This window comes from Bos grunniens, chromosome 21 (assembly GCF_055505025.1).
Source record: "Bos grunniens cultivar Pamir isolate PY7600 chromosome 21, Bosgru_T2T1.0, whole genome shotgun sequence".
NCBI lineage: Eukaryota > Metazoa > Chordata > Mammalia > Artiodactyla > Bovidae > Bos > Bos grunniens.
The window spans coordinates 68559471-68572750 of record NC_141185.1 but is presented as its reverse complement, the minus strand read 5'-3'; the positions used below and the strand labels follow the sequence as shown (position 1 = coordinate 68572750).

The window sequence follows — 13280 nt, the reverse complement described above, 5'->3', positions numbered from 1 at the left end:
AGGTGTTCACCACACTCGTAGTGAAGTATTGACCTTGGAGGCCCGTGGTTGTGGTAGAAATTTGGAATCGGTTGGCATAACAAGGCTTCCTCAGTGTAGTAGCCAGTGGCTCCCATCACACTAGAGCAGAGGATCTGGAACATTCAAGGTTATCCCCTGGCTTTTATAAATTCTCCCTGGTGATCTGTGAGCACTCAGTGGTTTTACCATGGCAGAAAAGAGGTGCACAGCCGAATAGAGTGATGTTGCCATAAATAAAGCCTGCCTTCTTCCTGTGGGTCTTCCTGGGTGCTGATTGGCCCTGTGTGAGCAGAGCCGTTGAGGCTTCAGATGTGCGTGAGTCGCCCTTTGGGGCAGGAGGAGTTCAATTTGGACCAAGCCCTGCATTTTGCGAGCTTTTCCCATAGGGTGTGGTAGGCAACCAGAGCCCTGCAGGTAGTGGATCTGAGGATAATCTGGCCCGGAAATGGGTCCCGTTTCTGTGAGAGCAACTACTGGATACTGGTACCTGAAGAAGACCAGGTCCCATCTTGCACTTTTTGGTGGAGGCCCAGACAATGATTGGACTGACTGTGCATGAAGAGATGCGTGCCCTGATTTTGTTCTTCAATGGTGCGATGGGCCGTATCTGCCCCAGGGCCAACTTCACCATCAGTTCAGTTCAGTCGCTCAGTTGAGTTCGACTCTTTTCGACCCCATGAATTGCAGCATGCCAGGCCTCCCTGTCCATCATAAACTCTTGGAATAACACAAACTCATATTCATCGAGTTGGTGATGCCATACAGCCATTTCATCCTCTGTCGTCCCCTTCTCCTCCTGCAACCAATCCCTCCCAGCATCAGGGTCTTTACAGTCAGTCAATTCTTCGCATGAGGTGGCCATACTATTGGAGTTTCAGCTTCAATATCAGTCCTTCCAATGAACACCCAGGACTGATTTCCTTTAATGGTCTGATTGGATCACCTTGCAGTCCAAGGGACTCTCAAGAGTCTTCTCCAATACCATAGTTCAAAAGCATCAATTCTTCAGTGCTCAGCTTTCTTCACAGTCCAACTCTCACATCCATACATGACCACTGGAAAAACCATAGCCTTGACTAGACGGACCCTTGTTGGCAAAGTAATGTCTCTGCTTTTGAATATGCTGTCAAGGTTGGCCATAACTTTCCTTCCAAGGAGTAAGCATCTTTTAATTTCATGGCTGCAGTCACCATCTGCAGTGATTTTAGAGCCCCCCAAAATAAACTCTGACACTGTTTCCACTGTTTCCCCATCTATTTCCCATGAAGTGATGGGACCAGATTCCATGATCTTAGTTTTCTGAAGGTTGAGCTTTAAGCCATCTTTTTCACTCTCCTCTTTCACTTTCATCAAGAATCTTTTTAGTTTTTCTTCACTTTCTGCCATAACAGTGGTGTCATCTGCATATCTGAGGTTATTGATATTTCTCCCAACAGTCTTGATTCCAGCTTGTGCTTCATCCAGCCACTGTTTCTCATGATGTACTCTGCATATAAGTTAAATAAGCAGGGTGACAATATACAGCCTTAAGGTATTCCTGTTCTATTTGGAACCAGTCTGTTGTTCCATGTCCAGTTCTAACTGTTGCTTCCTGACCTGCATACAGGGTTCTCAAGAGGCAGGTCAGGTAGTCTGGTATTCCCATCTCTTTCAGAATTTTCCCATAGTTTATTGTGATCCACACAGTCAAACGCTTTGGCATAGTCAGTAAAGCAGAAATAGATGTTTTTCTGGAACTCTCTTACTTTTTCCATGATCCAATGACTGTTGGCAATTTGATCTCTGGTTCCTCTGCCTTTTCTAAAACCAGCTTGAATACCTGGAAGTTCATGGTTCACATATTGCTAAAGCCTGGCTTGGAGAATTTTAAGCATTACTTTACTCGCGTATGAGATGAGTTCAATTGTGTGGTAGTTTGAGCCTTCTTTGACATTGCCTTTCTTTGGGATTGGAATGAAAACTGACCTTTTCCAGTCCTGTGGCTACTGCTGAGTTGTCCAGATTTGCTGGCATGTTGAGTGTAGCACTTTCACAGCATCATCTTTCAGGATTTGAAATAGCTCAGTTGGACTTCCATCACCTCCACTAGCTTTGTTTATAGTGATGCTTCCTAAGGCCCACTTGACTTCACATTCCATGATGTCTGGCTCTAGGTGAGTGATCATACCATCGTGATTATCTGGGTCATGAAGATCTTTTTTGTACAGTTCTTCTATGTATTCTTGCCACCTCTTCTTAATATCTTCTGCTTCTGTTAACTCCATACCATTTCTGTCCTTTATCAAGCCCATCTTTGCATGAAATTGTTCCCTTGGTATCTCTAATTTTCTTAAAGAGATCTCTAATCTTTCCCATTCTAGTGGTTTCCTCTGTTTCTTTGCATTGTTCAGCGAGGAAGGCTTTCTTATCTCTCCTTGCTATTCTTCGGAACTCTGCATTCAAATGGGAATATCTTTCCTTTTCTCCTTTGCTTTTCACTTCTCTTCTTTTCACAGCTATTTGTAAGGCCTCCTCAGACAGCCATTTTGCTTTTTTGCATTTATTTTCCATGGGGATCATCCTGATCCCTGTCTCCTGTACAATGTCACGAACCTCCTTGACTTCCTACTTTTGCATTCCAGTCTCCTAAAATGAAAAGGACATCTTTTTGGGTGTTAGTTCTAAAAGGTCTTGTAGGTCTTCATAGAACTGTTCAACTTTAGCTTCTTCATTGTTAATGGTCAGGGCATAGGCTTGGATTACTGTGATATTAAATGGTTTGCCTTCGAAATGAAAAGAGATCGTTCTGTTGTTTTTGAGATTGTATCCAAGTACTGCATTTTGGACTCTCTTGTTGACCATGATGGCTACTCCATTTCTTCTAAGGGGTTCCTGCCCACAGTAGTAGATATAATGGTCATCTGAGTTAAATTCACTCATTCCAGTCCATTTTAGTTTGCTGATTCCTAGAATGTCGATGTTCACTCTTAACATCTCCTGTTTGATGACTTCCAATTTGCCTTGATTCATGGACCTATCATTCCAGGTTCCTATGCAATATTGCTCTTTACAGATTGTACCTTGCTTCTGTCACCAGTCACATCCACAACTGGGTATTGTTTTTGCTTTGGCTCCATCCCTTCATTCTTTCTGGAGTTATTTCTCCACTGATCTCCTGTAGCATATTGGGCACCTACCAACCTGGGGAGTTCCTCTTTCAGTATCCTATCTTTTCGCCTTTTCATACTGTTCACGGGGTTCTCAAGGCAAGAATACTGAAGTGGTTTGCCATTCCCTTCTCCAGTGGACCACATTCTGTCAGACCTCTCCACCATGACCCATCCATCTTGGGTGGCCCCACATAGCATGGCTTAGTTTCATTGAGTTAGACAAAGCTGTGGTCTGTGTGATCAGATTGGCTAGTTTTCTGTGATTAAGGTTTCAGTGTGTCTGCCCTCTGATGCCCTCTCACAACACCTACCATCTTACTTGGCTTTCTTTTACCTTGGACGTGGGTTATCTCTTCATGGCTGCTCCTTACCTTGGATGAGGTTGCCCCTCCTGACCTTGAATGTGGAGTAGCTCCTGTCCGCCCTCCTGCCCATGCAGCCGCTGCTCCTCGGATGTGTGGTAGCTCCTCCCGGCTGCCACCCCTGACCTCAGACATGGGGTAGCTCCTCTAGGCCGCTCCTGCACCATCACAGCCTGGTGCTCTCAGTCGCCGCCCCTGACCTTGGGCATGGGGTAGGTCCTCTCGGCCACACTTCTGCGCAGTCCATCACAGCCGCCATTCTTCTGTTGGTTAAAGGAAGCCGCCGCGCTTCTGTTCCACTCCCATAATGCAAGAAGTTTAAACAGTCACTTTGGACGTGGGGTATCTCTTCACGGCTGCTCCAGCACAGTGTAGCTGCTGCTCCTTACCTTGGACTAGGGGTGTCTCCTCAAGGCCGCCCTCCTGACCTTGAATGTGGAGTAGCTCCTCTCGGCCCTCGGCCACTGCTCCTTGGTGGTTATCTGGGAAAGTTTCCTTGTTCAGGGAAGATATGAGACTTGTGACAAGGACCTCTGAGCTGTAGTAGTAGCTGGCATAGTCTCAGGGTACGTGGAATTCACACAGATGCTCAGCAAGGCGAACTTGGGTGGTCAGGTCCCTGCGCTTTGGTCAAAGGGCATGGAGATTGGGAGCCCAGAACTTCTGTCAACAGCCCTTCGGTGAAATTTTGCATGGGGCTGGAGGAAGGTGCCAGGCGTCATCCCCCATTTTGTGGGAGGGTGGGAGGTCAGGGCTTTGTGGAGATGGCAGGCATGTTCAGACACCAAGGTCTTTGCACTTGGGCTCTGAGACACGGAAATACCTGGAATGAGTTCCCCTGGCACACCTATAATGCTGAGAGCACATCTTTGTTGGTACACCAGAACAAGGCACTCAGCAGCACATCAAATGGCCTGCACCCTTGCACACTCAGGCAGACAGACACCCACAGGCACTTGAACCTAAAAACTGCACTCTTTTGATAGATATATATCCAGTCGTCCGTACGATCGATACAGTTGGGTTGCAGATACAGGCCTTCCTTCAGGGAACCATGGGCATCGATACTGCTTAGCGAGAAGCTGGGTACACATCTGAAGCCTGCCTGTGCTTTCTGTCCCCTTGTCAGGTGAAGTTCCCAAGTATGAGTGTCCTTCAGACAAGAAACAGAGCCCTACTCGTGAGGTGGTGACTCGAGGTGCTAAGGAGTCCGGTGAGAAGTGTGGCGGGCCCAGGTTGCTGCCACTGCTTTTTGGATCACCTGGAGACACCCAGAAGGAGTTTCCGAGGCAGCCCTAAAGTGCCGAGAGTGCATCCTTTTTGGTATGCCAGAACACAGGCACTCAGGTCCACATCAAATTCCACGCCCCCCTGATCGGTTGGACATACACCCACAGGCACTAGAACCTAATAACTGCACTCTTTTGACAGATAGGTATCCAGTTGTCTATACAGGATCAACACACTTGGCTTGGAGATACAGGCCTTCCCCCATGAAGCATGAGCATTGATCTCGCTCAGTGAGAGACGGTGTACACATCTGAAGCCTGCCTGTCCTTTCTGTCTCCTTGTCAGGTGAAGTTGCCAGGCATGACTGTCCGTCACCCAGGAGACGAAGCCCCGCCAATGAGGTGGTGAATCGAGGTGCAGGGGAGTCTGACGAGAAATGTGGTGGGCCCAGGTTGCTGCCAGTTCTTTTGGAATCACCAAGCACATGGTACGCCTTCCCCTACCTCAAGACATGTCATGGATTTCAGGTTTCCTGGGACTGCCTGAGTGACTGTACATATGGAGGGACAGTTTCTCTTGCTGAGAAGCCTGGGGGATCTGAGTCCCCTGGCTGCTGGAGGACTCCCAGGTCACTGGCTCCTCCTGGGAGCGGCCCTGCCTGCCCTGCAGAGGTAGGCAGCAAGCCAGCACGTGCTCGGATCGATGATGACACCGTCACATGCATTCCTTGGAAAATCTGAACAAAATGAGTGAGAACTCACTACCGTCTCCTCATCGAAACTGAGGTCCAGCACGTTGCCTCCCTTGGGGTTGAGGGTGGGACTGGTTAGCAGTGAGGGCGTCTCCGACTGTGTCACACACACGCATGGAGGAGCCAGTTCACCACCATTTGCGAGGCCCCCGTCTGAGGGTGGGTCATGTACAGATGTTGGAGTGGCTCTTGGAATGCGAGGTCCGTGGTGCAGGGCACTGAGGATCATAGAGGCATCCAGCTTGTCCAGTGGTGGCAGGAGTCACAGTAGATCCTGGCTGAGCTCTTGAGCTCTTGACTCAGAAATGTGTGTTTCCTCCCAGTTCATGCAGCAAGTGCACTAACTGGGGCTCTGGTGATGTCAATTCTGAAGCAAGGAAGTTTCTGTGGTTTGTGATTGGAGCCCCAGGTCAGATCTGAGGCCCTTGCCATTGTGGCCCTTTGGGTTGCTGAGATTCCCGAGTGCCGTGTGGGCTGCAGAGGCTGCAGAGACGTAGGGAAAAGGTGGCACTTGTGAAAGTTAATAGGCCCCATTTCTGCCCTTAGCAGTGCCTGAATTGCAACTCCTGTCACATGCTTGAGTCTTGGAGATCACCATGGACTAAGCTGTGGTCTTAGGCCTGCATTTCTCCTGCAGGTTGGCCAGAGGCCCAGAGAAGAATGTTTGTGCAGGTGAGGAAAAGTGCAGTGTGATTTCCTAGGATATGTCCGCTGAGGCTTGCAGGCACTGTTGTTCTGTTTTCAGTGATACAGTGTGGTCCTTTTGGAGCTGATCGTGGCGGGGTACAGAGGACAGGGCATTGCTGGTGCTTGGGAGCGTCGATGATAGTGACCTTTGTGGCCTTGGTGGCCTGATGCTAGAAAAAGGTCTTTCAAATTGTATCTTTGGTACCTTGAAGAGTTGCAATAACTAAGCCTAGGAGCCAGCACTCTGGGTGGTAATAAGGTATGTGCACATGCCCATTGGCGCCCCCCCCTCTTTAGCCCTTGGGACTGGAATTTTCAAGGTGTGTGAGTTCCTGAAGAATGGGGCCAACAAGACGGCCCGGATCCCACCCAGGTGTTCACGACCCTGGCAGTGACATATCACCCTTGGAAGACCATGGTTGTGGTAGAGATCTGGCATTGGTTGGCATACCAAGCTGCTTCAGTGTAGTAGCCTTTGGCTCCCCTGACATGATGGTGGGAAACCTGGCAAATCCAAGATCTTCCCCTGCCTGTTTTTCTGGAGTCTTCCTGGAAGCAGCCTTAGTGATCTGTGAGCGCTTGGTGGTCTTGGGTAGTGGAGATGAGCTGCCAGGCGGAATGGCGTGGTGTTACCATACTCAAAGCCACCTTCTTCCTATGGGTCTTGCTGAGTGCTGATTGTCCCTGTGTGAGTAAAGCCCCTGGAGGCTTCTGATGTGGGTGAGTCACCCTTGGGGGCAGGAGGAGTTCAATTTGGACCAAGTCTTGCTTTGTGGAGGTGATGGAATTCCAGTTGAGTTATTTCAAATCCTGAAAGGTGATGCTGTGAAAGTGCTTCACTCAATATGCCAGCAAATTTGGAAAACTGAGCAGTGGCCACAGGACTGGAAAAGGTCAGTTTTCATTCCAGTCCGAAAGAAAGGCAATGCCAAAGAATGCTCAGACTACCGCACAGTTGCACTCATCTCACACACTAGTAAAGTAATGCTCAAAATTCTCCAAGCCAGGCTTCAGCAATACGTGAACCGTGAACTTCCAGATGTTCAAGCTGTTTTTAGAAAAGGCAGAGGAACCAGAGATCATATTGGCAACATCTGCTGGATCATGGAAAAAGCAAGAGAGTTCCAGAAAAACATCTGTTTCTGCTTTATTGACTATGCCAAAGCGTTTGACTGTGTGGATCACAATAAACTATGGGAAAATTCTGAAAGAGATGGGAATACCAGACCACCTGACCTGCCTCTTGAGAAATCTGTATGCAGGTCAGGAGGCAACAGTTCGAACTGGGCATGGAGCAACAGACTGGTTCCAAATAAGAAAGGAGTACATCAAGGCTGTATATTGCCACCCACTTATTTAACTTATAAAGAGTACATCATGAGAAACACTGGGCTGGAGGAAACACAAGCTGGAATCAAGATTGCTGGGAGAAATATCAATAACCTCAGATATGCAGATGACACCACCCTTACGGCACAAAGTGAAAAAGAACTAAAAAGCCTCTTGATGAAAGTGAAAGAGGCGAGTGAAAAAGTTTGCTTAAAGCTCAACATTGAGAAAACTAAGATCATGGCATCCAGTACCATCACTTCATAGCAAGTAGATGGGGAAACAGTGGAAACAGTGTCAGACTTTATTTTTTGGGGCTCCAAAATCACAGCAGATAGTGATTGCAGCCATGAAATTAAAAGACGCTTACTCCTTAGAAGGAAAGTTATGACCAACCTAGACAGCATATTAAAAAGCAGAGACATTACTTTACCAACAAAGGTCCATCTTGTCAAGGCTATGGTTTTTCCAGTGGTCATGTATGTATGTCAGAGTTGGATTATAAAGAAATCTGAGTGCTGAAAATTGATGCTTTTGAACTTTGGTGTTGGAGAAGACTCTTGAGAGTCCCTTGGACTGCAAGGAGATCTAACCAGTCCATCATAAAGGAGATCAGTCCAGGGTGTTCATTGGAAGGGCTGATGTGAAGCTTAAACTCCAATCCTTTTGCCACCTGATGCGAAGAGCTGACTTATTGAAAATGACCCTGATGCTGGGAAAGATTGAGGGCTGGAGGAGAAGGAGATGACAGAGGATGAGATAGTTGGATGGCATCACTGATTCAATGGACATAGGTTTGGGTGGACTCTGGGAGTTGGTGATGGAAAGCGAGTTGTGGCATGCTGCGGTTCATGGGGTTGCAAAGAGTCACGACTGAGCGACTGAACTGAAATGAACTTGCTTTATTGGATTTTTCTCTAGGTTGTGGTTGGTACCCAGGAACCTGCAGGCTGTGGATGAGGATAATCTGGCCAGGAAAGGGGCCCTGTTTCTGTGGGAGTGACCCCTCGATCCTAGTACCTTAGGATGACCACCTCTTGTCTTGCAGTTTCCAGCAGAGCCCAGACTGATTGGACAGGAAGAGGTGCATGCCCTATATTCTTTTGCTCTGTGAGGGTATTGTGGGCTGTATCTGGCCCAAGGCCAAGTTAACCACACTGTAGGCCTTTTCTGGAAAAGTCTCCTTGTTCAGAAGGAGGTAGGACTTGTGGCAAGGAGACCTGAGCTGTAATAGTAGCTGGGGTAGTCTCAGCATAAGGGACATTCACACAGCTGCTCCTAAAGGGAACGTTGGGCGGTCAGGTTCTTGTGCTTTGGTCAGACGGCATGGGTCATGTAGATCAAGAGCCCAGAGCCTATGTCAACCCCTTGGTGTAATTTTGCATGGTGTTGGAGGAAGGTCACAGGAGTCATCCCCCATTTTGTGGGAGGATGGGAGTTCAGGTCTCCATGGATACGACGTGCGTGTTCAGACACCAAGGCCTTTCACAGGGATTCTGAGACACGGAAATACACGAAAAGAGTTCCAGAGGCACACTGAGAATCCTGAGAGCACATTCTTATTGGTACACTAGAACGCAAGTACTCAGACCGACATCAAGTTCCCCTACATACTTCCACACTCAGTCAGACAGACATCCACGGTCACATGAACCTAACTTGCTGCACTCATGCCAACACATAGGTGTCCAGTCGTACATAAGTGATACTATGGTTGGGAAGCAGAAAAGCCCTTGCCTCGGGGAACCATGGGCATTGGTACTGCTTAGCGAGAAGGTGGGTACATATCTGAAGCCTGCCTGTGCTTTCTGTCCCCTTGTCAGGAGAAGTTGCCTAATATGACTGCCCATCACCCAGGAGATGAAGCCGAGCCAGTGAGGCAGTTACTTGAGGTGCGGAGGAGTCCGGCGAGAAGTGTGGCGGGCACAGGTTGCTGCTACTGCTTTTTGGATCACCCAGCACCGTATGCCTTCCCCTGACCCAAGACATGTTGTGAATTTCAGGTTTCCTGGGACTGCCTGAGTGGCTGTACGTATAGAGGGACTGTTCCTCTTGCTGAGAAGCCTGAGGGCTCTGAGTTCCCCTGGCTGCTGGAGGACTCCCGGGTCACTGGCTCCTCCTGGGAGCAGCCCTTGCTGCCGTGAGGAGGTGGGCAGCAAGCCAGCACGTGCTCGGATCGATGATGACACCCTCACATGCATTCCTTGGAAAATCTGAACAAAATGAGTGAGAACTCACTACCGTCTCCTCATCGAAACTGAGGTCCAGCACGTTGCCTCCCTTGGGGTTGAGGGTGGGACTGGTTAGCAGTGAGGGCGTCTCCGACTGTGTCACACACACGCATGGAGGAGCCAGGTCACCACCATTTGCGAGGCTCCCGTCTGAGGGTGGGCCATGTACAGATATTCTAGCGGCCCTCTTGGAATACAAGGTCCATGTAAAGGCACTGAGGAGCATAGAGCCATCTGGCTTGTCCAGTGGTGGTAGGTGTCGCAGTAGATCCTAGCCTCAAGACAGTTGACGTCTTAGCTTGGAAAGGTGCATTTTGTCCTGATTCCTGCTGCAGATGCACTAATTGGGGCTCTGGTGATGTCGATTCTAAAGCAATGAAGCTTCTGTGGTTTGTGATTGGAGCCCCAGGTCAGATCTGAGGCCCTCGCCGTTGCATCCCTTTGGGTTGCTGAGATTCCTGAGTGCCATGTGGGCTGCAGTGGCTGCAGAGACCTGGGGGAATGGTGGCAGTTGTGAAAGTTAATAGGCCCATTTCTGCCCTTGGCAGTGCCTGAATTGCAACTCCTGTCACATGCTTGAGTCTTGGAGGTCGCCATGGACTATGCTGTGGTCCTAGGCCTGCATTCCTCCTGCAGGTTGGCCAGAGGCCCAGAGAAGAATGTTTGTGCAGGTGAGGAAAAGTGCAGTGTGATTTACTGGGACAGTATGTCCGCTGAGGCTTGCAGGCACTGTTGTTCTGTTTTCAGTAATACAGTGGGGTCCTTTTGGAGCTGCCATCAGCTGGGTACAGAGGACAGGGCATTGCTTGTCCTTAGGGGGCTGGGTGAAAGGTGACCTTTGTGGCCTTGTTGTCCCACTGCCAGTAGAAGGACTCTCAAAGGGCATCTTTGGTGCCTTGAAGAGTTGCAATAAAGAGGCCAAGGAACCAGCCCAGTGGGTAGTTACGTGGTGTACACACATGCCCCTTGGCCGCCATTTGTCCCTTCGGCCTGGAATTATCAAGATTCCCTAAGGTTGGGGCCAGCCGGCCAGCCCTGATAGCACCCATGTGTTTGCCCCCCTGGCAGTGAGGCATCAACCTTTGAGGACCACCACAGTTGTGATAGACATTGCTCATTGGTTGGCATACCAAGGCTGCCTCAGTGTAGGAGACAACAGCTCCCATGGCACTATGGCAGAGACCTGGCACATCCACGGTCTTCCCTGGCAGGTCTTCTGAAGTCTTCCTGAAAGCATCCCTGGTGATCTGTGAGCCCTTGGTCGTGTTGCCCGCCTTCTTCCTGTGGGTCTTGCTGGATGCTCATTGTCCCTGTGAGCCGAGGCCCTGGAGGCTTCAGATTTAGGTGAGTCGCCCTTTGTTGCATAATGAATTCAATTTGGACCAAGCCCTGCATTATGAGAGCTTTCTCTAGGGTGTGGTCAGTACCCAGGGCCCTGCAGGCTGTAGATTTGAGGATAATCTGGCCAGGAAAGGAATCCCGTTTCTGTGGGAGTGACCCCTGGTTCCTGGTACCTGAGGATGACCAGGTTCCATCTTGCAGTTTCCAGGGGAGGCTGGACTTTGATTGGGGCTGACTGGCAGGCAGATACGCATGCCCTGAATTCTTTTCCTATTGGAGGGTGCAGTGGGCCATATCTGCCCTAGTGCCAAGTTCTCCTTACTGTGCAGTTGTCTGGGAAAATTTTCTTGTTAGGTAGGAGGTGGGACTTGTGACAAGGACCCCTGAGCTATAGTAGTAGCTCACGTAGTCTCAGGGTATGTGGCATTCACACAGATTCTCCGCAAAGGTGACCCTGGGCAGTCAGGTCTCTGCGTTGGTCAGAGATCATGGTTCATGGAGATTGGGAGCCTAGAGCCTATGTCAACAGCCCCTCAGTGAAATTTTGCATGGATCTTGTGGAAGATGCCAAGTGTCATCCCATTTCGTGGGATGGTGGGAGGTCAGGACTCCATGGAGGTGGCACGCATGTTCATACTGCAGGGCCTTTGCATGCGGTCTCTGAGACTTGGATACCCAGACAGATTTCCAGACACACACCCAAAATGCTGAGAATGCATTTTTATTGGTACACCAGAATGCAGGCACTCAAGCTCACATCGAATCCCGTGCTACCCTTGCACGCTTGGTCAGAAAGACACCCACATGCACTTGAGCCTCATTTGCCGCACTCTTTTGAAAGATAGGTAACCAGTCGTCTGTAAAGGATCAATATAGTTGGGGTGCAGATACAGGCCTTCCCCTAGTGAAACACTTGCATCAATATTAGTGAGAGACCAAGTACACATCTTAAGCATTCCTGTGCTTTCTGTCCACTTGTCAGGTGAAGTTGCCAGGTATGACTGTCCATCAGCCAGGAGATGAACCCCCACCCGTGAGGCAGTGACTCAAGGTGCAAGGGAGTCCGGCAAGAAGTGTGGCGCACCCGAGTTGCTGCCACTGCTTTTTGGATCACCCAGCACGGTACGGCTTCTCCTGCCCCAAGACGTGTCGTGAATTTCAGGTTTCCTGGGACTGCCTGAGTGGTTGTACGTATAGAGGGACCGTTCCTCTTGCTGAGAAGCCTGAGGGCTCTGAGTTCCCCTGGCTGCTGGAGGACTCTCGGGTCACTGGCTCCTCCTGGGAGCAGCCCTTGCTGCCGTGAGGAGGTGGGCAGCAAGCCAGCACGTGCTCGGATCGATGATGACACCCTCACATGCATTCCTTGGAAAATCTGAACAAAATGAGTGAGAACTCACTACCGTCTCCTCATCGAAACTGAGGTCCAGCACGTTGCCTCCCTTGGGGTTGAGGGTGGGACTGGTTAGCAGTGAGGGCGTCTCCGACTGTGTCACACACACGCATGGAGGAGCCAGGTCACCACCATTTGCGAGGCTCCCGTCTGAGGGTGGGGCCATGTACAGATATTCTAGCGGCCCTCTTGGAATACAAGGTCCATGTAAAGGCACTGAGGAGCATAGAGCCATCTGGCTTGTCCAGTGGTGGTAGGTGTCGCAGTAGATCCTAGCCTCAAGACAGTTGACGTCTTAGCTTGGAAAGGTGCATTTTGTCCTGATTCCTGCTGCAGATGCACTAATTGGGGCTCTGGTGATGTCGATTCTAAAGCAATGAAGCTTCTGTGGTTTGTGATTGGAGCCCCAGGTCAGATCTGAGGCCCTCGCCGTTGCATCCCTTTGGGTTGCTGAGATTCCTGAGTGCCATGTGGGCTGCAGTGGCTGCAGAGACCTGGGGGAATGGTGGCAGTTGTGAAAGTTAATAGGCCCATTTCTGCCCTTGGCAGTGCCTGAATTGCAACTCCTGTCACATGCTTGAGTCTTGGAGGTCGCCATGGACTATGCTGTGGTCCTAGGCCTGCATTCCTCCTGCAGGTTGGCCAGAGGCCCAGAGAAGAATGTTTGTGCAGGTGAGGAAAAGTGCAGTGTGATTTACTGGGACAGTATGTCCGCTGAGGCTTGCAGGCACTGTTGTTCTGTTTTCAGTAATACAGTGGGGTCCTTTTGGAGCTGCCATCAGCTGGGTA

At 49.8% G+C, this 13280-nt stretch overlaps 1 protein-coding gene and 3 non-coding genes across 16 annotated transcripts in view; all 4 read left to right on the top strand.

The window, feature by feature from the left end:
• Window positions 1-10971, top strand: part of LOC147349924 (uncharacterized) — a 67386-nt gene extending 56415 nt beyond the window's left edge. For 10 of the 13 annotated variants that reach the window (XM_086364966.1, XM_086364969.1, XM_086364960.1 and 7 more), the window contains 3 exons: window positions 5108-5249; window positions 9353-9421; window positions 9533-10971. In XM_086364966.1, the coding sequence (XP_086221092.1) occupies window positions 5199-5249; window positions 9353-9421; window positions 9533-9673 (261 nt within the window). In that variant the 5' untranslated portion in view covers window positions 5108-5198 and the 3' untranslated portion in view covers window positions 9674-10971. Of the gene's footprint in view, window positions 1-4661; window positions 4856-5107; window positions 5250-8450; window positions 8614-9352; window positions 9422-9532 lie in introns of all 13 variants that reach the window. The other 3 variants (XM_086364973.1, XM_086364961.1, XM_086364972.1) reach the window with 2 other exon arrangements.
• LOC147349926 (small nucleolar RNA SNORD116) lies at window positions 5459-5551 on the top strand. Its single transcript, XR_015150724.1, has one exon. It is a non-coding gene; the product is annotated as a small nucleolar RNA SNORD116 (small nucleolar RNA).
• LOC147349925 (small nucleolar RNA SNORD116) lies at window positions 9703-9795 on the top strand. The gene has a single exon (XR_015150683.1). It is a non-coding gene; the product is annotated as a small nucleolar RNA SNORD116 (small nucleolar RNA).
• Window positions 10972-12433: 1462 nt separating the features above from the next.
• Window positions 12434-12526, top strand: LOC147349923 (small nucleolar RNA SNORD116). The gene has a single exon (XR_015150681.1). It is a non-coding gene; the product is annotated as a small nucleolar RNA SNORD116 (small nucleolar RNA).
• The last annotated feature ends 754 nt before the right edge of the window (window positions 12527-13280 follow it).